Consider the following 24,935-nt stretch of genomic DNA (forward strand, 5'->3'; position numbering starts at 1 on the left):
GAGAGTAAATGACTGGTTTCAGCCAGGGGCCTGTTTGTAAATGAAATTCAGAATGCCACCTGTCTTTGGAAGAATAGATGTGTGTGTGTGTGTGTGTGTGTGTGTGTGTGTGTGTGTGTGTATACACATACATATGTGTATACATATGGCTGTGAGACTCCAGCCTAAGACCTCAATGCTGGCCCTGGAGCGGAGGTCTCCTTTTACCTTCTCTGTTGAAGAGCATCTTCACGTGTACAGACCCTAAGCACTGCACTGAAATCCAGACCTCAGTCTTAGCATTACTTTTGAAAGAAAGAGAGAGAAGAGGATAAATTTCATAACCTCCAAAAAGGGGCGTGTAGGAAGTGGTTGTGTTTCCTAACTCTGCCTGGTACCTGGGATACTGGGTTGTGTTTGAGGGTCACCCTAAAAATACAGAGGATGGTGGATCTATGAGGTGGATAAACCAACCCTAAAAGCCACTCTTCTTGCTTTTTGGGATGCCATAGAATTGTCTCCTTGGTGGCTGAAAGCATTTTAAGCGAGGGTCTGGTGTTTTAAAAGACATGTAATCACGCCATGTGGTTAACGCTTTTACCAAGATCTGTGAAAATACTCCTTTGGTTTTGTTAAAACAGTTCTTACGCTTCTTTTCACTTAGTTATAATGGCCCAATGTGCTCTGTGTACTTCTCTATCCTAAAGTTAAACATAGGCTTCCTAGCGATGGTGTGGGTTGGATGGGGGTGGAGGGGGTATTAAATGAGAGAGTCTGACTATAAATATATTTTGGCAATGCCTGATTAATGTGGCATTACTATATATTATATAATGTGTCAAGAAATGTTTATTATTAAGGAAGAAGAGTGTATCTTTAAATCATGATACAATGCTCAGTTATTCATGAGAGGTATTTTCTAGAAGCACACACAGTTCATCATTGACCACAGACTTATGTGCTGCTTTAGCTAAATCAGTTTCTCTTCTACACACTGCTTAGAATCTGAAGTGGAAAACTTGCATGTTGAAAAAAAATGGCACTGACATTATGTGTTTCTATTTGTAGCGTTTTCTTTTTAGCTTATGCGAAACAAGTAGAAAACACATGGATTGGGTTTTCTCATAAAAATCATCTCTTTGAGGTATAGGGTTGGGGTCGCTTGGGGATTGAGGCAGAGGAGACAGGAACCTGTAAGTTGGGGCTGATGATTTATTTGTTGTACTTCCTATGGCTTACAACCTCATAAACTTAAAAAGTTGGAACTTTTTAAAGTTGGGGGACAGAGGTAAAATTTTACCATGAAAAAGTATTAAATTTTTACTATGAAAAAACTTAAGCATATGGAACATTGAAAACAAGCCCTAATCTCAGAAATTTCTAGTTTACTTGCTTCAATTTGACATATCTGCCCCCAATCCCCCCGCTTCCCATATTGGGACATGCCTGTACATTCATATATCTGTTGCATCATTTGCAGGTCACCTGCAGACAATGGGACTAGTGTTATGGAAAAATATAAATAATAGTGAATGAGAAGAAGCATTCTCTACCTTGAATATTGTGATGACTTTTCGGTCAGCCATCATTAACTACAAATACTCTTGTACCAAAAGTTAACAAAGTTTTGTTTCTCAGTCTTGGTCTTTTTTCACCCATAATTTGTCTGCCCCCCCCCCCCCCAAAAAAAATGGAGTATCTCCTTCCTGTGCATCCTAGGGTGTTTGAGAGACCTGGACGAGTGTGATCAAGTGCCCTAAATGGAGGGGTGTTAAGGAGAATGTTGAAGTAATTGGAGAAGTAAGAAAGAGGCTGCAGAAAAGCAAAAGTAACCCCTGCAAACTTACCCTTAGTGTAGTGATTCACTCATATCCAATAAGTGATAACGGCTCTTGGTGTTCCCATTGTTGCCTTCTGGAATGTCCTTTTCTGACCTCCTGAGTGTTGGTGTGTGTGTGTGTGTGTGTGTGTGTGTGTGTGTGTGTGTGTGTGCCCTGAACTTAGGTGCTGTTCCTGAGCTTCTGTGTTCAAGGCTAGCACTCTTTGATACTTGAGCTACCTTTCCACTTCTGGCTATTTTGGTGGTTATTTGGAAATAATAAGAGTCTCGGGGGCTTTTCTGGGCTGGCTTCACACTGCTCTCTTCAGATCTGACTCTTGAGGAGCTCAGATTACAGGTTTGCCCAGCTAAGTGTTTGAATGGGTTTGAACCTGTTCCTTCTGCTTCTTGCCCTTTGAATGAAGTGGACAAAACCGGGAGCTGAGTGTCAGTTCTCAGCCTGGGTCCTGGCAGGGTCAGCATAAGAAACTGCACCTCCCTAGCAGGTGCTGAAGTGAGTGGGGAACCTAGCTGCTTTGCTTTGTTCAGGAGGTGTTTACACAGTTGTGTGTTTGGGAATGTGGCAGAAAGTGTGAGCTGTTCCTACAGAGTTGATTCCTGCTGCAGCTTGTGGCCCGAGGATGCGCACAGCAGGGACCTCCCAGCTCGAAACCAGGTTTCTCTGCTGTTAACCTCCCCATGCCTCAGGATCTCCCAAGGCCACTTGCCATTCTCTGAGCTTCCTGTGTACTCTTGGGGTAGCCCAGAGAGCGCTTCTACCTAGAGACAGTTGGGCCACAGCAGGTGCCTGGAGATTGGGCACACTAGCTGCGTAGCACTCAGGATAGGAAACTTACGTTCTACATGATTTCTTTTCTTCTGCTCAAAAATATCCAGGTGATCTTTTCACCTACTTCAGGAAATAGCTTTAGAAGCTGAAGTGCCAGTTCTCCAATTAAAAAAAAATAGGATAGCTATCAATATTGAGAAAGCCATTTTCTTGTAGAATATTTAATTACCTTAGTTCTGATCTGTAATATATTCAGTATGGTAATCAGAAGAAGGTTTGTATCTGTGTTTAATAGTTACTTCCTCTAAACAAACCATGTTATGAAATACAAGGGAGTGTGTGTCCAGTTTTCTTGGAAAATCTGCCAGCTTAGAATGCAGTGCCAAGTCACTTCCCCGTTGTGGTACCAGCTACTTCCAGGATGATCTTAAACCTCTGTTAAAATAAGTAAGGGACTCAGGAAGTCAATGTACGTACTATCCTGGCGTGTGTTGAGCATTCCTCTGCATACTTGTGGTGTTTTGCCAACAGTGTGGCAGCCCTAAGCCATGTGTGATTATGAAATAAAACATAGGAAACCCAAATATTACTATGTTAGGAAGAAACAGGGTTGCCATTGTTAGGAAGAAACACAGACTCCCCCGAAAAAGAACAGCTGGTCTGATGACATAGGCTCCCAGACAGAGGACTAGAGACCACTAGACTCAGTAGACAAATCCCCAGAGATGAGAGTTTGATGTAAGTCTTAGTCCAGAATTGATCCCAAGGACGTAGCACTATTTGACTGCAGAAGTGTGGCTAAAAAGCAGTTGTAAAGAATCACTTTAGAGTTCCTATGTGGTCCTACGTGCTTTGAGGACAGAAGCAACTTTAATCTGCTGCCCAAAAGCTTACCTGCTGTGCTCACTGCTGCCCCCTATTGGAAGAGCACTATGTTCGTGACACTGACTATGCTTGAGGTGGAGGAGAATAAATTTGACTGTTACTAGATCCAGAGATGTAGATTTTTTGCATCTTTGCTCTGAACTGAGTACCGTGAAAAAATTATATTATGTATGTCCTCACTTCATGAGAAACCTACAAAGTAAGAAAACCTAACTAGGGAGGAAAAAAATAGGAAAAACCAAAACGACATGTACATATTATGTCAGTACTGGGGCTTGAACTCAGGGTCTAGGCACAGTCCCTTAACTTTTATTTAATGAAGGCTGGCACTCTACACTTGAGCTACAGCTCCACTTCTGGCTTTTTGGAGATAAAAGTCTTAGAGGTGGTCCTGCCTCATCTGGCTTTGAATTGTAGACATATATGTATATGATTATAGTTCAGTGACAACTGTCAATTTGTTATTATGTACCTTCTATGAGCTTTACTTTTATTCTTATGTTGACCAAAATAAAATGAGAGGCTTTGGAGGGAGATTTCTCATATCTGAGTTGTTTTTTTGTCACTGCAGGGTGATCTTGGCTTAACTGTTGGCTTTAGTTATTTTTGTTTTCCCATGATTATTACTATTACTTTTGTTTTTGGTACAACAGGTAAGTCTAGCATGCCTGAATATTTCTTAAAGTGTTGATAAGTGAGTAACTTTTATTTCATTTTTAACAGGGACCTCCGGAACAATCTTATTAGTAGTATAGATCCAGGTGCCTTTTGGGGACTTTCATCACTCAAAAGACTGTGAGTGCTTAAGTTGCTTTCTTATGAACTTGTACGATTCTGTCATATAAGTAGCCCTTAACTTATTTCAGGAGAACAATAAAAGGGTATTTAATAATTTTAGAGATTCATCTGTTCTGAAAGAACAGAAAGTGTAATATGAGTAGCTTGGATGATTGTTAGGATTTGTTTGGCGCTACACAATTGTGTTACTCTTAAGCTGATGAAGTCATTACTTTGTTAGTTTTACAGGCTAGCATAATCTTAGATAATTTTTTATTTGTGGCTCCTTTCAAACTGTATCTTGTTATAAATAACATATAAATTGAGGCCATTTTTATGAATGATATAAATGCTATGTTCATGTGCCTTTTATTTGTGTGTAATTGTTATTTACAAGTCTAAGGAATCATTTTTATTACTTCTGATGGGAGGCAGCCCCTACTGTGTTCTTTTCACAGTGACTTTTTCTCCTCAGCCCACAGAGAAGCTGGCTCTGGGGTGGGGAATCCTTTCTTTACCCGTAGGCCCATTTGATTATTAATAAGATCATTACTGGCAACATGAAATTATCAATACAGATAGTTGATCAGAGCATTATATGTGTGTTCTGACATGTACTAAAGGATTCTGGGGGCCTTAGGTGGCCACAGGCTGGTCACTTTCCACATCCATGACACTTACTGGGAGTTAGCTGCTTACCATGCTTCTTTCCACTTCTCTGGAAGATACCACAGATTGTAGTGGGAAATTGACATTGTAGTGGAGGAAACATAATTTTCCCCCTTGTCCTGCTCAATTCTTAGCCAGGAACCTTATAACAGAGAAGGATGAAAAAGATGAAAACCTACGTGTTAACACATAAATTTTGTGTGGCTATTTGAGCAATACTCAAGAAAAGGGTAGCTTAGAACTCTGACTTAATAATTGTCCACAACAGGAATATACAGTACATGTGAAATGGGTAGTAGACACAATCTGTCTGAGGCTGGGGCCAATATTTGTCTTAATTATTTTTCCCAGAGTACTTTCTCAAGTAGATTATATTTCCCCTGAAAAGTTTTCAATGGAGGACCATGTGTCATTTTCTCCTGTCATCCACACGACCATATTAACCACTTTTTTTTTTTTTTTTTTGGGTAATAGAAAAGTAATGCTAAGAATACTTCAGTGCCAGGAGAAAGCTTGAAGGGAACCCAGTTTCATTAAGATATGTATAAAAAATTACTGAATACCTTAGATTTTATATCTTGTTATTTATCTTTTTTTTTTTTTTTTTTTTTTTTTTGGCCAGTCCTGGGCCTTGGACTCAGGGCCTGAGCACTGTCCCTGGCTTCTTCCCGCTCAAGGCTAGCACTCTGCCACTTGAGCCACAGCGCCGCTTCTGGCCGTTTTCTGTATATGTGGTGCTGGGGAATCGAACCTAGGGCCTCGTGTATCCGAGGCAGGCACTCTTGCCACTAGGCTATATCCCCAGCCCCTTGTTATTTATCTTAAATGACTTCTCACCTGAATGAGGAATGACCACCAGCTAATATAAGTGAGAGAATTCCTGTTCAGGAGCATCCAATTGAATTGCTGGTACTATACTAGGCATGGCCTTAGCATCTTCTCATTTTACTACAGGTTAAGGAGTTTCTTGAGGTCTTGCCTGGGAAGGTAATTGCCATTTGTAATGTTCTTCCCAGTAGGAAATACATTCTTAATTCCAAGCAGCTGAATTGTAATTGAACTTACAGTATACAACTTATAAACTAAAGGAACCCTAAAACTCTGTGGGATGTAAAGATACCTACCCATCAGTAGTGTTGGCTACTTGCTTAGCCATGCAGGAGCTTTTTGTAAATCATTTGTTTCAGTGGTGATTCCTACTTGACAGCAACATATAAAGTGTTTTGTAAGTATATCGTGCTTGTGCCTGTGTAGATAATTTGAATCAGGAAGATTAAGTGGCTTTCTGAAAAATTAAACTACCAGAAGTTGTTGAAATCTGGATCCATTTAGTTTCTCTTTTGCTTTATCAACACATTCAGTCTGATTCTCAATGCAAGTGAAAACTCATTATTAATACCTAAATTCTTTTTAAGTAGGTATGACTATAATGAGATTGTTTCCCAAAGAATCAATGGTAGTTATACCATTTAAAGCATAGACTTGAGACAAGATAATGAATAGAACCCTGAGATGATTGTTTAAGCAACAGTTCACAAGATGACGGTTAATTTTCTTACACAGTGAAACTCAGAAATAAAAGGGAAGTCTACTGAAATAAAAAGAATTTCCATTCGGTTAAATACTTAGCCTCACTGTTCTGAAGAACTTGAATTGTATAACAAGCACCAGTGAAGATTTGTGATACTTAAGATTCTTTCAGCAAAAGCCTCTGTAGGAGAAGGGAGGTAGCTCTGTGAAATTATGGAGTACCAGGCTTACTTAGCAAACAACAAAATGGGTTCAGCGGTTGTACTCTTAAAATTTGTAGTTAAACTATACTGTCTTTTGCCATTACCAGAAATACAGTTTGGGATCCTGCCAACTTAGTTTGGAAATGGACCTCTCAAAGCACTTCTCCGTGGAGACAGTGATATAAAGGAGAACACCTGATTAAAAAAAAAAATGCTTTTGTGGGCTGGGAATATGGCCTTAGTGGTAAAGTGTTCGCCTCATATACATGAAACCCTGGGTTCGATTCCTCAGCACCACATATATAGAAAAAAAAAAAAAAGCCAGAAGTGGTGCTGTGGCTCAAGAGGTAGAGTGCTAGCCTTGAGCAAAAAGAAGCCAGGAACAGTGCTCAGGCCCTGAGTCAACGCCCCAGGACTGGCAACAAAAACAAAAAACAAATTAAAAAATGCTTTTGTAAGTTTGTCTTTAAAAAAAAAAAACTTGTTCAGTTCTTGTACTGAATTTCAAAGTGTATTCAAAATCTAACAACTAATAAAAGTGAAGATCCAGCCGGGTGCCAGTGCTTCATACCTGTAATTCTACTCAAGAGAATGAGATCTAAAGGTCAAAGTTCAAAGCCAGTCAGAGTAGGAAAGGCCAGGAAACTTCCATCTTTACTTATCCAGCAGATGCCAGACTGGAGGCATGGATCGCGTAGTAGAGTGCCAGCTGTGAGCAAGCCCTGGTACCAGCAGAGAACAAAGGAAATTCATTGTGGAAGGTGTTTTGGCATCCTTTGCCAGGCCCACCGAGGGCCAAGGGGGAAGAGCATGCTGTTCCGCTCAAGGTTACAGAAATTGTCAATTGCTGTTTGCCAAAAAGAAGTTACACTCAGAAGCAGTGCAGATTTCTGATCAGATGTAAACTTAGCATTGTCCTTGATATTCAAGTGAAAGAATTGTGTCCAGAAGCAACAAAGTACTAACTACAAATTCTGCATAAAAAAGAAAGCATTTTATAGATTGAAGAGAAAGGTATTTACGACGTGACATTTGATAGAAACTAGAAGATGGGACTGATTGAGAAAATAATTGGTGTTACCTAGATATTGTTCCAGTCATTTGGCCTGAGACTAATTGATAGAACTGTTTATAAAGTAAAAGCTAGCTCAATTTTTTTTCATTAGAGTCAAAATTTCTGAGTATTTATGGAATTAAGTTAGAAAGCATTAGGTTTAAGTTTCAAGTGCACTTGAGGAAATAAAAGTTCCTTCATTTTGGTAATTGACCGTCTTATCCATTATCTCTTATTTGCCGGATGAGGTTGGCTTAGTTCTGTAGCTACCCTAGCACAATTAACTGTGTAGGTCATCTAAGGAATTATAGTACAGGCAGTAAGATAGTTTGTTCTTGCTCTCACTACTTCAGCTTTATCTTGAGTGATTTTGTAGAAGTTAATGCTTGAAATAAAATTAAGTAGTGGCATGTCTGTGTGACATAAGTGAAAGCAAGAATCACTTTCTCCGAGTGCCTTTTCTTATCTTACTTGAGGTGGGTAAATCTTTCCAGGATGCAGAAAAGAAAGGTCTTGCATGCTACAAAACCTGGCTGTTGTTCTTGAGTATTGAGTGTATTTGACCTGGATTAATTAAGAGAACTAATTGAAAACTCATTTCCCCTCTTCTACTTTAGGGACCTGACAAATAATCGAATAGGATGTCTGAATGCAGACATATTTCGAGGACTCACCAATTTGGTTCGGCTGTAAGTACCTTTTCCTTCCTATAAAATATAAGGCAGTATTTAGGCCAGTACCCAGATGTTTGTGCACACTTGTGAGATACTTATTTAATTAGCAGTAGGAAGCAGATAGTAGGAAGTGGTAGTTACAGGAGGAGTAAAGGATGAGAAGCTTTATATATTCACAGTGGATGTGTCATCTGTACGTAACTGGAGGAATTCTGTTTGGCAAAAAAAATGAATAAAGAAAAATTGAAATTTTTCATTTTGAAATTTTTACTTGCTGCTTAACTAAATGATCCCAGGCAAACACAGGAAATCTAATTTTAGTGGGAAATCAGTAAGGTTAATTCACCTGATGGTGGATAGAAAAATCCTCACTGAGCACTAAAACATCTCATAGTTTGCTTATTTTTCATAAGGTTAAGAATAATTTTGTCCTTTATTCCTGCTTTATATGAGAATTCAGACAACATTCACAAGTCCTTGATAACATTACATAATGATGGTAGACCGTTCTAGAAAAGATTAGGTGGTAGACAAATGATGGATATGTATTTCCCAAAACAAAATTATTTCTTCTTTTCCAGAAACCTTTCAGGGAACTTGTTTTCCTCGTTATCTCAAGGAACTTTTGATTATCTTGGCTCATTACGGTCTTTGTAAGTAAGAGATCTTTGTCTTGCTTAACATATAGCCACTTTTAAAAATGATAAACATTTATTACCATGGTTTAAGAAATTTTGTGAGTATTAGCTGTGAACTTGTCAAAAACATGACATACTTCTTGGAAGCATGCGTTGAGCTGGATCACTCATCCTATATCTAGAGCAAATGCATTTATAATGGTTTCTCTTCAACTCCTTTTTTAAAATTTTTTATTTATTTATTTGGCCAGTCCTGGGCCTTGAACTCAGGGCCTGAGCACCGTCCCTGGCTTCTTTTTGCTCAAGGCTAGCACTTGAGCCACAGCGCCACTTCTGGCCTTTTCTGTATATGTGGTGCTGAGGAATTGAACCCAGGGCTTCATGTATACGAGGCAAATACTCTTGCCACTAGGCTATTTTCCCAGCCAACTCTGTTTTTAAATGAAATGTTTTTGTTGTTGGTAATTAAATCCCCATAGGATAAACTCCTGCTCCATATGTAGAATTTGTAGTGAGGAAATATTGTATACTCTAAGGACTTAATTTTATCCCATAATCCCTGGTCCACACTGAATTTGCAATCTATTACCAGTGTTTCTAGAGTTGTTTATTGAGAATGCCTGTTCTGTGAAGTCGGAGTAAGATCTTTGTTTTACCCACGGTTCTCTTTAGCTTTAGAATTGGTTGGGTTTGTAAATGTGTATATTTAATATACTGGATTGATTTGCATTTCTTTTATGGCCAGTGATGTAGAGCACTTTTTCATATGTCTCTTGGCCATTCTCATTTCCTCATCAGAGAAGTCTCTTTGCAAGTCTTTAGTCCACTTGATGAGGGGGCTATTGGTTCTTTGCGGTTTTGTTTTGGAAGAAGGTAATTTTTTTAGTTCTGCATATATTTTAGAGATGAGGCCTTTGTCCATTGAAAGCCCGGTAAAGACCTTCTCCCAGTCTGGGCTTTCTGTTTATCTTACGAGCTATGTCCTTTGCCGTGCAGAAGCTCTGCAGTTTGATGCAGTCCCATTTGTCCAACCTTTCTTTGATTTGTAGCCTTTCTGGGTCACCCAGTTAGAATGTCATATATCAAGAAAACTAACAATAACAATTGTTGGAGGGGATGTGGCCAAAAGGGAACCCTACTTCATTGTTGGTGGGAATGTAAACTGGTTCAGCCACTCTGGCAAGCAGTGTGGAGATTCCTCAGAAGGCTAAATATAGAACTCCCCTATGACCCAGCAGCCCCACTTTTGGGTATTTATCCAAAAGACCACAAACAAAATCACAGTAATGCCACCAGCACAACTGTTCATCGCAGCACAATTTGTCATAGCTAGAATCTGGAACCAACCCAGATGCCCCTCAGTAGACGAATGGATCAGGAAAATGTGGTACATATACACAATGGAATTTTTTGCCTCTATCAGAAAGAATGACATTGCCCCATTTGTAAGGAAATGGACGGACTTGGAAAAAATTATACTAAGTGAAGTGAGCCAGACCCAAAGAAACATGGACTCTATGGTCTCCCTTATTGGGAATAATTAGTACAGGTTTAGGCAAGTCATAGCAGAGCATCACAAGGCCCAATAGCTATACCCTTATGAACACATAAGATGATGCTAAGTGAAATGAACTCCATGTTATGGAGACAATTGTTATATCACAGTTGTAACTACATTCAAAGTCCCATGTGTATCTGTAGCTTCTACTATTGATGATGTTCTTGTATCACCATCCTGTGGTTGTATCTACACTATCTCTGTAATCTTATCTGAGTATATTGGAAACCATATATACTGGTATTAGAACTAGGAAAGTGAAAGGGAATACCAAAATCTAGAGACACAGGGTACAAAAGACAAACGATTACAAAAGCAATACTTGCAAAACTGTTTGGTGAAAGTGAACTGAACACTACAGGGGGGGAAAGGGAAAGGGAGAGGGGGGTATGAGGGACAAGGTAACAAACAGTACAAGAAATGTATCCAGTGCCTAACGTATGAAACTGTAACCTCTCTGTATATCAGTCTGATAATAAAAATTTGAAAAAAAAAAGGATGACCCATAAAAAAAAATATATATATGTATGTATGTGTATATATATATATATGTGTGTGTATATATATATATATATATATACTGGATTGAATCTTTTTCCTGAGAAAAATGTCTTCTTTACTAGATGCCTGTGTTCAGCATATTTTTCCCTTCCCTTTGTGTTCTGTTTTTGTGTTTCTGTGCTGGGGACGGAACCCAGGGCCTCGAACCTGCTGTATATAATTAGTACTCTTTTACCAATCTACTTTCCTGGCTCTTTTCTGAAGTTGAGTTAGATTGCAATGGATAATCTGTCTTTTGACATGAAAAGTAGCATTTTCATCTTAAAAAAAAACAAAACAGAATGAAAAACCAGGAGATATTTTCAGGATTTTTACTTAGCATTGTTAGGAACTGACAAGAAGTTGGTACTTAGGAATTAGAAGTCCATTGGGCCATCCTCTTGGTATTGTTTTTAAATTCACTATCTCCTCACTGTATTGCAGCCCCAGGAGTTTCTTTTTCTCCCAAATCTAGTGAAATGGACTCTGTGCCAGCACACTCTCTGTGTTGGGGAGCATGCACACTTGTTGTTTGCTCTCTTTACTTTTCTGGTTTATAGAATACATTACACTCTATTTTAGTTATATTTCTATTTCTTTCTGCTGTTACAGAATCTTTGTGTTGGCAGTGAGCGCTTTCTTACTAGTTATTTTTATTAGCTGGACATGTCATCATACATGTCTTGTCCAAAAGTATTAGTGAAAAGTGTGCTTTAATAAGCCTGTGCATATCTGGCTGTAATCTTTCTCTTTTTCTTATTGCCAAAACAAAATTATGAAGTGTCTGCTGTATATATGGTTCACTGTTTTCCTTCTCATTAAGTATGAAAAGCTTTATTTTTATATCAGTTTATATCCTTTAAATATTTAAGCTGTGGTGTCACCTGGTGCACAGGTGAAAAATGTCACAAGTTTTCTCCAACTTCATGGAGTTTATAGTCTAGTCAGATGATCATCGTGTAACCACGCCAAATAGTTCTATTTCCTTCATGCTGTTATTTTCACTGTCATGGTCAGTAGACATGATTGTGGGTGTTTAGGTCAAGAAGGTAACAGTGAGAATAGAAAATTATAAGAGGCTTCAAGATCCAGAATTATTGCCATGCTGTTTGTGAAACTAGGTAAGGACTTGACAAACAAAAGGGATGAGAAATTGGTATTCCAGAACTCAGGGGTTCTGGAACTTGGTGTCTAGGAAATGGCTACCCGAGAAGTAGGTTTCCTTTCAGATACCAGCTTTGATTAAAAACAGGGTCAGTGGATTGGAGCCCAGCACTCTGAAAGACAAGCCATTAGAACGGAGAGCATAGCCAGCCAAAAGGCATGGTAGAGCATGGTGTTTTACAACAAAAAGGCGAAGCAAAAGTGCTATTTAGTATGATTGATTGCAATCCTAATCTGTGTGTCACAGAGAATTTCAGACTGAGTATCTTTTGTGCGACTGTAACATACTGTGGATGCATCGCTGGGTGAAGGAAAGGAACATCACGGTGCGGGACACCAGGTGTGTTTACCCTAAGTCACTGCAGGCCCAGCCAGTCACAGGTGTGAAGCAGGAGCTGTTGACATGCGGTAAGGGAAAAGGCAAAGTAGAGGAAGCATTAACTGTATTTGTACTTGCTGCTTTGTTCTTGTTGTGTTGTTTTGTTTTGTTTCTTGACAAACTAAAGTTCTTTTGATGGAACTCAAGTACGATTGCTGATCTTCATGGATTTTGTAGTATTAGCTTATGCCAGCCTTTAAACCAGCTGGATTAGAAAGCAGCTTTTTGATTGGTTTGTAGGCTAACCGTGCTTTAGTTCTGAATGACTGTCTTTATGAGAACATGTTTCAAAGCATAGCACACATCAGTTGGCAAATCAGAAATTTGTAAATAGTAATAAAATCTCAGGATGCCCACATATTATTTTAATGTGGTTACTGTTTTATGATTTTGAAGCATAGCTAAAGAGAAATAATATATTGACCATATGTTACATGAAAAAGTAAAACAGAAAACATACTGTAAACCAACGGCAATTTCTAAGATAATGGAGGGAGGTCCCAGTGTTTAGAGATACACAGTATTTATTTCATCCTTTTTTGTTGTCATTACTATTGATTTAACATGTCACCTATACTCTCGAGTGAACATTAAGATTTATGAAAGGAAGCCGGGCGCTGGTGGCTCGTGCCTCTAATCCTAGCTGCTAAGGAGGCTGAGATCTGAGGATCGCCATTTGAAGCCCTTCCTGGCAGGAAATTTGATGAGACTTTATCTCTCATAAACTACTCAAAAAGCTGGACGTGGTGCTGTGACTCAAGTGGTAGAGTGCTAGCCTTGAGCAGAAAGAGGCTTAGGGACTGCAACTTAGGCCCTGAGTTCAAGGCCCAGGACAGGCAAACAAACAAACAAATAAAAGATTTATGAAAGGAAACTAAAATCAGTGAAAATGAGAAGAAACAAACACAACACATGTCAGCTCCTATTTCTTAAGATATAGCTAGGGCTGAGACCTTGGTGTGTTAACATATGCACTTCTTTCCTATATTTTCATGAAATGTTATCATACTCTTAATCATACTTTGTAACTTTAGAAGTTGAAATAAGGTGTGCTTTTTTTTCTTCATTATATAGAAGAGATGCATACTAACACATTGTAAATACTCAACCATAATTTACCAGCTTCCTTATTACTGTACAGCTAGTGTGTTAATAATTTCTCACTCCATAAATAACAATGATTAATTTCTTTATATATATGTTTTTGCATATTTGCTATTTTTCTCTTGGAAACTATCTTGCTAAAAATAGAATTGTGTTCAACAAATGAACTAATTATTTTAAAAACTTGGAATGAGTTAACGATGTTTGCGGACAATTTTCGCATATATATTGTTTCCTTTCATTTTTCTGACTGCAAGGAGACATTGTTTTTTAAAATTATTGTAAGGTAAATAATATTCAATTGTTCTTTTTTTGTTTAAATGTTCTTAATTTTCCACAATTAATTTGTATGTTTGTACACACAGAGGCTAGTATTGTAGTTAAAGATAATGTAATGTCTGAAAATAGATTTAACTATTAGCACGTAGTCATGCTTGGTTCCAATCTCTAGATGTGTTGTTTTGCAGCTTGTTCGTTTAGTTTGCTTCTGTGCTTGTCTGATGGTGCTACAGTGCCACCAACAAGTCTTAACACATCAGAAGTAAGGACCACGTGGCTCCACTTCAATGTCACTTACTTTTGTTTTCAATCTGTTGCCCCCTTATGTTGGTCTTTGCTTTACTACTGTAGTGAAAGACTGGAAGCTGTCTAACTAACCACAGGAGATTCACTCAGCTCACAGCACTGGGTGCCGATCATCCGCATCACTATAGGCTTGCCCTATCGCAGGCCGCATAGGGGATGACATCACAGCAGAAGCATGTGTGAGCAAGAGATCACATTGCCAGACAAGGAACCCAGAGAGCAATGTAGGCGGTCAGTCTGTGACTGTTTTAACAACTCAGTCTCAGGAGACCAGCATTTTCTTCCGAGGGTAGACCCTCAAAGATGACCTAAGTTGCTCCCACTAGGCTCCATCCATTACTTTGCCCATGGCTACCCTAGGAACAAGCTTCCAGCTCAGGTATCCTTGGAGAACATACACAGAACATAGCATCACTTAAAGCCAGCATCAGCTTTGGAGTTAGAATGCCTATCAGCAGAGAATACTTGCTGTTCTATTTACTTTAGTGTTAGTGAAATCTATACAACTCTCAACTACAGTGTGTAGAAGTAGATTGTATTTGTGTACTAAACCTTTGTTTCCCTTCTCTAGATCCTCCCCTTGAGTTGCCATCCTTCTACATGACTCCATCCCATCGTCAAGTCGTGTTCGAAGGAGATAGCCTTCCCTTCCAGTGTATGGCTTCCTATATTGACCAGGACATGCAAGTCTTGTGGTATCAGGATGGACGAATAGTTGAAACTGATGAGTCACAAGGCATCTTTGTTGAAAAAAACATGATTCACAACTGCTCACTGATTGCAAGGTAAACATTTTAGATGAAGCATCTATGTGGCTTGTATTTATCTTTTTGGAGTTGTAAAGTATAGTTGGAATATAAAACAGAAATACTTAAAATGTTAATGTCTTTCTGTTTAACATGTTGAGAGGAAACAGTGAAAACTTACAATGCCAAACCGGGCCTCTGTTTCCCACTGCTAAAGTCTTGGGTTCAGTTTTAGGAGGAGGTGACTTCATTCTTATATTTTGTCCTGTTTTTAATGCTAAATTTAAGAGTGCTTCCTTTCCACGCCTACTGTATAAAGGAATATAACATCTGAGCTGCCAACCTCATGATTGGTGTGGGCACCAAATTAGTTAACTTGGATGATCTTTGTAAACTGTAAAAAAAAGGGGGGCATATAATTAGAGTAGGGATGCAATTTTCAAACTGCCAAGGCAGAGGCTATAAACTACTGGGGAGAAAGTAAAGATTCTCTGAATTGAGATTTCCTTCTTGAAACTTCTAAGGTTGAATTTTCTACTTACAATTTCTTTCTTTTGACTCTTACCTGCTTCTTATAAATATATTTTCATTTATGCCTTCTAATATTTAGAGTTGCTGCTTTTAAATCCTTCTCCTCTGATTCTATCCTTTGAGTCAGTTTTGGAATCCATATGACTGACTACTTTTGAATATAGTTGATACTTTATTATAGACTTTTCATTGTTTACTTGCCTAGTAGCAATGTTGGGTTATATCTTGGACATTATGATATACTTACTATAGTGAAGAAGTTGGCAAAGTACAATGTAGGAGCTAAATATCTTCCATGGGCTTAGCTTGTTCTGTACCGTTTTAAATGGTTGCACTCTAGTGTGTGTGTGTGATGTAGCTCAGTGGTAGAGCACTTGCCTAGCATGCTAGAAGCCCTGGGTTCCATCCCCAGCACTGGAAAAAAAAAATGCATCCTTAAATGGTTGCACTCTAAATAGTTATAAAAGTACTTACATAATATCTTTTATGTTAATCCTTAACCAGAAATTCAAAATGATTTACTGTCTGGCCCATGAATTATCTCCCTGACTCTTGTCTCTGGATTCTGTTGTGTTCTGAAGAGAGCTGAGTTTTGTTTGGTCAGGCAGTTAGCTATCTGACCTCAGGTTCCCCGCGCTGTTTGGTTTGCAGAGGTGGCAGCTAAAATCTTGATTTCTCCCTTGCTTGTGTGTGTAAGTTCAGCCATTAGTAAGAGATCCAAGTGGATTTTATGCATAGGGTTTGGGCTTCTGGCAAGATTCCCTCTATTCTGACTTTTCAAGCTAGTAAGATAAGGAATTTCTGTTTAAGTGGAACCTGCCATTTGATGGAAGTTATTACAAAGGGAATGTGCCAGGCCCTTCTTCCTGGTGTTGATTCTTTTGTTTCTGTCTGCTTTTGATTACTCTTCATGTGTCCAAATTAATTTATCACCTTGCTCAGAGCTTATAATTTCTAACTTCAGGAAAAGTGGCTTCATCATGTGAGCTAACTGACCATTACCTAAAGCAGAATTTCCTTATTGGGGAATAAGATTGTTAGAAATGATTTATTCATTGCTTCATTATTTCTTTTACTGTGCTGCTAATTACACAGGCATATACATATGTCCAAATGCATCAAATTATACAATTCCAAGCAGTACATGTGTAGACAATTTAATTGACAATACAACAGCAAAAGAGCTGTGATTAATTTAAATGTCTAAATTGTAGAACAACCAAGTAAATGTTTTACTTAAAAAAAATCTCTTTCTGTAGGTTATGCTTAGTTAATATGAATTCTTCATCGTAGTATCAAGTTTTTAAGAATAACAACTTAGCAGGATGCCAGTAACTCATGCCTGTAATTGGAACTGCCCAGAGGCTGAGTTCTGAGGATCACAGTTTGAAGCCAGCCAGGCAGGAAACTGTTTAAGACTTTTATCTTGAATTAATTTTCAAAAAACTGAAAGTGGAGCTGGGGCTCAAGTGGGAGAGCACTAACTTTGAGCAAAAATAAAAAGCTTAGGAAAAGTACCTTGGCCCTGAGTTCAGGCCTCCTCCCCAAAATAAAAAAGAACAAATTAGCCTAATGTTGTTGGTAGAAACATTTGACCAAAGTGAAAACCTTTCAGATGAAGACTTCAAAGTCCTCTCCCCAGTGAGCCTCAGAGTAATGTTAAATTAGAATAATATATGCTTTCACTAAGGTGAGTAATAAGAGATTCCTGCTAGCTCCTGAATGCTGTCATCAGTAGTTGATCTTCCATCAATGTACATCAGTGATTGTGTGTTTTAAAAAATTTATTGTTCTTATTAAGGTGATGTACAGAGTGGTTACAGTTACATAAGTCAGGTAACAAGTACAGTTCTTTTTGGACCGTATCACCCTTTCTTCTCACTCTCTTCCAGTTTTTCTCTCCCATTCCCACCCACAAATTGTATAGTTCATTCTTCAGCAAAGTGATTGTGGTTTTGATAGAGAATCAAACAGTGGCCTTTTCTTGCTCAGTTTCCTTAAATCTCCAGATCTGCTGTCTACAATATTTCTGGAAATTTTGTTGCACTGATTGCTTCTAGGCAAAGTTTTGCTAACACCCACAAAAATATGTTTGCAAAATATGTAACTATCGTAGTCTTGAAAGAGGGTCCTGCCAGGCCCTGGGACACCACAGTGGATTTTCAGGAATGCTGTAGGATCTTTTCAGAGTTTGAGGAGAGTGTGCTGATCTTGATTCAGGTTGAACTCTCATTTCTTAGTAATTGGCAGGGACTGCTTGGACGACACTGTGTCCTTCCCATGGAGTCACAGTCCACAGTGAGTATTGTCTGGAACCATAGTCGAGCAGGAAGTTGGGCACACTTGTCTGATCTGAATGTGAGTTTTATTATTTCCGGAGTTCCCAACTGACTGTCAGATCTCAGTTGGAAGTCATCGGGCTTATGTCTGAATGAAGAAAAACCATTAGTTTCGTAATTTCGTTATGTTTATTAATTATATATGATATATAGATTAATTGTATATATATGCTACTATATTTTTCAAGTGGCTACTACATTATGCCATAGGTAACACTTTGTTTTATTTCCCCCAGTACTGGGGCTTGAACTCAGGGGCCTAGTGCTTGCTTAACTTGCTTGCCAGGTTCGTTATCACTTGAGCCATATTTACAGCTCAGCTTTTGCATGTTAATTGGAGTGGATATCCTACTTTCTGTGCAAGCAGATCTCAGCCTGCAGAATAGCTAGGATTCCAGGTATGAGGTACTGGCACTGGGTTGTGTTTATCTGGTGTTTGAGACACCATGTTACGGTGTATGTCAGGCTGGACTTGAACTTGTGATCCTTCTTTCTCAGATTTCAGAGCTGTATCTTACTATACTTGGTTAGATACAGGTTTTTTGTTTGTTTGATTTGTGCCTTGTTTTGTTTTTTGGGGGGTGGGGGTGGGAGATTGAATTTAGAGTCTGGGCTCTGATTTTGCTTAAGGCAAACACTCTACCACTTGAACTATGTACACAGTTTAAGATTTAAGATTTTAATTTTAAGATTTAATTACAGCTGTCATGGAAACACCTTTTTGGGATTGAGGTGCCTTGAAAGTTAAAGTGTCAGTAAAGCCTCTGGAACTGAGAAAATTTGAGAACCTCTGGATTAAGGCAGGATTTTTCTCTTTGTCATAATTTCTGTATACTTCTTTGTGATTTCTTACAGCTACAGGAAGTAGAATGTAGATAAACTTTCTGGCTATTTAACAACATCAAATCTTTTTTTTTTTGTCTCACCATCTTGGAAATATTTGTTAGTTATGACTCATTTTCCTAACATGGTAAAGGTAATTAATTTTTGAGGGTTCAGTTTTGGTTTGCATGTTTGTTGTAGCCCTCAGTGATTTAGGAGACCAGACAAATGTATATTAACCTCAATGGATACTTTTATAAGGTAATTAAATTCTGCATGCTTTATGTCTAATTATCTCTTATCATTTGTGTAGATCTAACAGCAAGGCATAATAGGGTTCTTCGTGGGAGTAGAGGTTAATTAGAGGTTTTGACATTTTCTCTTTACTATTAGAGAATTATAATTTGATCTTGAAAATGGGATTTACCGACAGTAGAAGTACAGCTGTTTTGTAAATGTCAGCATGCTCTACCTAGAAACTTACTTTATGAAAACATTAGTTGGTCATTTACTGAGTCTTCATAGAGATTTATCTGGATGTTTCTCCTGTGACCCCTTTTCTACAAAATGTTTAACCTTGAATACAGTCAGAGTTACACACGTCATAATGGTATTTGCATACTTCATAACAGTATTTTCTGAGTCTTTGATAAGGTGGGTGTGACTTAGATACTTCCAAGTTTTGCAGAGAATGCGTTCTGCCGGCCACTAGTATTGCCCCCCACCCCACCTGGAGCCCTACCCATCTTCAGCAGAGTCTGACACCTATGAAACCTTGCTCTCCATTCTCGTTCCTCATTACTCTTTGTCATTGCATCCTATGGACCTCTTCCCTCCCTTGTATGACTTTTACTGAAGGACTTAAAGGGCAGGCTCCTTTGGTGTGCTGGTTGTTCCTTTTTATATCTAGCAAGTACTTGGATTGCTGTATGCATTCAGCCATGTTTGGCAAATGAATAATTAAAACCTACACGTTCTTTCTTTTTGCCTAATCACATTTTCTCTCTTTCCTTTTAATTTATTTTTTTTTATACAGTGCCCTAACCATTTCTAATATTCAGGCTGGATCTACTGGAAATTGGGGCTGTCATGTCCAGACCAAACGTGGGAACAATACAAGAACTGTGGATATTGTGGTGTTGGAAAGCTCTGCACAGTACTGCCCGCCAGAGAGAGTGGTAAACAACAAAGGTGATTTCAGGTCAGTGAGATGGAGAAGTCTGATTTCTCATGAATCTTTCATTCTTAAAGGCATATAAATGGACTCTTGTTCTCAGTTATAAACTAAAAGGTATGTGTGTGCGTGCATGTATATGTGTCTGTTAGTCTGTTAGTATCTGTGTATGTTTCTCCAAGGACTCTCTTTTAGAATGAAAAAATACCTGAACTCTATTTCACACCTGTTAGCAGGAATCTCTGAAAGAGTCATTTCTGAGAAATGCTTTTGCTGTAAGAGTTAGAAATCAACTATTTGAGAACAGTAGTTTTGATTTTCTGTTGCTATAGTGGAGAATTCAGACAGGTTATAATGCTAGGGCCTTTGTTTCAGGAGTCTTTTACAAATAAACTTTGGAGGGTTTTGTATTACGAAGTCTCTCTTCACTATGGATGGTTGATTAGACATCATAATTGGAGAGATACGTATCTGATTTCCTTCCCTATTCATTCCTGTTACACGAGAAGGGCTTGGATAAATAAAAGCATTTGGGAGCCTGAAACTTTCAGAGCCACTGTGATCAAAGGGTTCTCTGCTGGATTCTGAGTTAAGATAAGCAGAATGAATGAAATAAATTGTTTTTAGTAGGAAGTTTGGAACATGTTCAGGTTAAAAGCTTATTCCTTAGATTCTCTCATTACTTCCAAAATTGCTTTACACATCTATAGATAGGTTAGTAATAGTATCTCCCAAGATTTGAGTTGGTAAAATTGAAAAGAAATCAATGGCTCTTTTAAGCTACACAAGGATTGCTTAAGATTGAGTGCATTTTCTCTGGTGAGTTCCTCTTGACCTGTAACACAGTGTGTTATGATTAAGACAACTGCTTGATGTTAATCTTTCCATTCCAGGCAGAAGCATCAATAATTATATCTTTACTTCTTTATGGCTCTTACTATTGTTTTTTTTGATAGATAGATAGATAGATAGATAGATGATTATATATTACTCTTCATATTAGCATGTAGCACTCAGCATTTATTATTGCCAATGGAAAAAAAATGAATGTCCACCTAACCTGACCTGGTAGTGTACTCCTGTAATCCTTGCTCTCAGGAAGCAGACAGACAGAAGGATCCAGAATTTGAGGCAAGCCTGGATGACCTAGCAAGTTCAAAATCACTCTTGGATATGTAGCAAGAACTTGTCTCAAAGCAACACCCAAAACACTGAGCTACATTTTTCTTGCTTTAAATTGCAAACTACACTGAGCTACATTTCTTTTCTTGCTTTATATTGCAAAACTGCACTGGTAGTATTGTTATAATCAATGTCTTTTGATAGTGAATTATCTGATATTTTACAGTGAATTTTCTGTTTTACTCATATTTTTGAGTGTTTCACATTTTTCAAAATAGGAAAACCTAAAATATTTAACTACTTAATTAATTATTTACTGTTTGACATTGCTTACGATGTTTTACAATTGAACTCTCACTTCATTTGTAAGATTTGGTTTAGTGTCGCTTGATCTGTTTATGTAGTTTTGAGAAATGAATTGTATTTTGATGGGATTGGTAATATAATGTAGCAGCTTCTTTGTTATGTGTCAGCTGTAACTTGTATTATAAATGCTTAATTGCCTTCCCAACTTTAGAGAATTAGAACTCTTGTAATCAAGCTTTCTTTGCCCCATAGGGTAATGGCCATGTCTACAGTTTTGTGTGCATAGCTTTTACCTCATCGATTCTCTTATATGCTGTGTTAGAGGTCTTTAAGACCCTACCATGATCAGAAGGTTACTAGAAGCACTTAGGGGACTTGGCATAGAGTAGTATTCACAGATAACATACATGATGTGTTACGAGACACACGTGAATCATTAGGGGAAAAGACGCAGCACCTCTGGAAGGATCTCTGTGTAGATTCTTTCCCCCTAGGGTCTACAAATAAAAAGTTATTGGCATATAAACATGTTTAGGCTTTTGGATTGCTGGAGGGGTCACAGCAGGAGTGGAAGCACACGGTTTCTACTCAGAAAGGGCCTGTGGAGACTCAGTACCCAAAGCTTTTTTTCCTAGCGGTAACTCAAGTAGACCCTCTCTACTTACCATGTACCATACTCCCAACCTCCAGGAAGAAGGCAGGGGTTCACCAGTAAACTTAGTTAACTGACCACTAACTAGTTAACTTAATCCTGCAGCTTCCAAACTACAAGTGAGCCAGGTTTTCAGGCACTCCTCATGAGGGGTAGGAGTCTCGCTACTCTGTTCTTCATATACCCTAACTCTACTCATGCAAATGGCCAGATTCTATTTAATGGACAAAAAGCCTAGTGTTATAGAGGTCAGGGATAATGCCTATTAACACAGATGAACAAAAATCATCTGTTGCTCCAGTTTTCTTCATCCTAGGGATGATGCAGTTTCACTGTCCGTTTATAGCAATGCTTAGAAAATTTTCGAATTTGATATTAGAAAAAAAAATGTCCTTATGGTCCTTTTACTTTCAAGGAGTTTTGTCACCTTCTTGGTTTTTCTCTGACTATGCACATGTCCTCAGACTCTGCTCCATGTCACTGCTTGATGTGCTCTCTTGCTCTAGGTTTGTTCATACCCTTTTGTCCTCATCTCTCCAGATGGCCCAGAACATTGGCAGGCATTACAGCCTATCTTCAGTGTTCCAGGAACACCCATGGCAGTGGGATCTATCCCGGGACCCCACAGGATGAGAGAAAGGCATGGCGAAGATGTGACAGAGGAGGCTTTTGGGCTGATGACGACTATTCTCGTTGCCAGTATGCAAATGATGTTACTAGAGTTCTTTACATGTTCAACCAGGTAACTAGAAAATGTTTCTAGCTAGTTAGTGAGGTGGTGAATAAAACATGGTATTCAAGCTACACACACACACACACACACACACACACACACACACACACACACACACACACAGTGTTTTTTAAGTGTAAGGATTTGTTGTAAGTTCTTCAGCTGATTTATCTTTCTCTAGGATCTGGTGCTTTATGACATCCTTTGCAGTCTCTTGCATGCTCCTAGAGTAACATGATCATCTGCAGTCCTAGCTGTCCTTCTAGGCCACCTTTCTCTTTACTGTCTTTTGCATGAGGGCATCTTTGTTACCATCAGCAGACAAGAAGCGAGCAGAAGGCATATACTATCCTGCATTTTCTCAGCTCCTTAGCACTAGTTTACCCTTTCCACAGTGGTTAGTACTAAGTCAGGGTTTAAGTCTGCACATAAGCAGATGTAAAACATTGCCGGGTTGCATCATAGTAAAGATAAGTACTCAGAAAGTGGTTGTGCCGTTGGAGTTTCAGGAGACACAGAATCCATCATTCCTAGCACAACGACCCAGGGAAAGGCTTTCCTGAGCAATAGTGAGTGAGGCGTGAGTGGAATTTAGATGAGCTGAGAGGAGTACGTAGGCAGGAGTAATATATTCATTTACTTAGTAGTGGTTTTAGATATTATATTTCATTCCAGGTTTAAAAGGATTCCTTCAAATTAATGTACCTCAAAATTGCAGTTTCTTTTGGTCTGAAACAGTATTTTCAAGTTGTGATGAGTGAATAATAGTTGGTATCAACGCCATAGTGGGCAGTGGAAAGCTCATGCCTAGAGATGTGGTTTGGAGATGTTTGCTCAGAGCTCTACTTGCTGTTCTTCACAGATGCCACTCAATCTGACCAACGCAGTGGCCACAGCTAGGCAGCTGCTGGCTTACACTGTGGAAGCAGCTAACTTCTCTGACAAAATGGATGTCATATTCGTGGCTGAAATGATAGAAAAATTTGGAAGATTTACCAAAGAGGAAAAATCGAAAGAGGTATTTTTCAAGTTCAGATGTGTAGCATGTAGTGTCAAAAATGATGTTATCCTAGAGTTCAGTCTGTATTTACAAAGCTGTCCATGACCTGATGCTGTCAGGAGAACGAGATGAACACCTGTTGTTAATCATTAAGGGACTGGAACATAGCAGTGAAAGGCATAGGAAGAAAGAAAGCAGCATCCACTCTATGCTAGGGTATAGTACCTAACAATATCTTGCATGTTGATAATAAGTTTTAAAACTATGGCCGTTAGAAGGGGAGATGTGGCTAAATGATACGAGTACCAGCTTTGAGTGAAAAAGCCAAAAAAGAGAAGGATTGTCTAAGATCAAATCCCAAGTATGAAGTATGGTACCAAGGAAGGATAAAGCAAAAACAAAAACAACTATGGCCCTAGTATGTTAGGCCTTTCCTTGATATGATACAGTTATTAATAAAAAAGGAAAATTAATGTGTGTGTATATGTGTGTAAATGGGACTCACACAAACTGGCTACTTCACTAGGCAATGAAAGAACACTGTTATCTGAACTCAGGGACCCTGGCTTTCTCATGTACTGTCTCTACTTGTGTATTGCACTGTGCCATGGCTGTTTCCTGCCAAAAGTTTTCTTAGCACTGGGAGGAGCTGGTTGAATTCTGACTCTGGTATTATTATAATCACAGGGTAGCTGCCACATGATTAGTAGTTCTTCCTGTAAGTGGGATGTTTTGAGTTTCCAAAATAATTGTAATGACATTTGGAATGCGAGCATTGAAGAAGACATCGCCAAATTATAATAGCTATTTGGTGTGAGGAATTCTTGCTCACCCCTCAAGCATACCCACGGTACACACTCAGCTGTTACCAGTGTATGGGGTGAACAGTCTGATGCCTTGATGTGTCCTTAGGTAGGAGAGTCTTTTTGAACTAGAGATGGGTGTAATTTCATGAGTTAAAGGACCATTAATCGTGGTCCTTTTTTTATTTCTAAAATAAAGTTGCTTGGACTTACTTTACAAAATAAGGGCAAGTTTACAGGGGAATGAAATTAACTTTCTAAGCTAATAAGGAAATTGTTTAAAAGATTCTGGAGGACTGTATATATTGATCTAAAAATTTAGTTTGAAGGAGATTTCTGCCATCACTGGCTAACATAAA

General features: G+C 38.6%; 1 protein-coding gene across 2 annotated transcripts in view; it reads left to right on the forward strand.

The window, feature by feature from the left end:
* The window catches only part of Adgra3 (adhesion G protein-coupled receptor A3), a 102,384-nt gene that overhangs the window by 38,231 nt on the left and 39,218 nt on the right, over positions 1-24,935 (forward strand). Inside the window, exons 3-10 of one of the 2 annotated variants that reach the window (XM_048363860.1) lie at positions 4,197-4,268; positions 8,324-8,395; positions 8,962-9,033; positions 12,528-12,688; positions 14,920-15,133; positions 19,823-19,987; positions 22,581-22,782; positions 23,636-23,791. In XM_048363860.1, the coding sequence (XP_048219817.1) occupies positions 4,197-4,268; positions 8,324-8,395; positions 8,962-9,033; positions 12,528-12,688; positions 14,920-15,133; positions 19,823-19,987; positions 22,581-22,782; positions 23,636-23,791 (1,114 nt within the window). Of the gene's footprint in view, positions 1-4,196; positions 4,269-5,754; positions 6,145-8,323; positions 8,396-8,961; positions 9,034-12,527; positions 12,689-14,919; positions 15,134-19,822; positions 19,988-22,580; positions 22,783-23,635; positions 23,792-24,935 lie in introns of those variants that run through there. The other variant, XM_048363861.1, reaches the window with a different exon arrangement.

Source organism: Perognathus longimembris, chromosome 16 (assembly GCF_023159225.1).
Source record: "Perognathus longimembris pacificus isolate PPM17 chromosome 16, ASM2315922v1, whole genome shotgun sequence".
Lineage (NCBI taxonomy): Eukaryota > Metazoa > Chordata > Mammalia > Rodentia > Heteromyidae > Perognathus > Perognathus longimembris.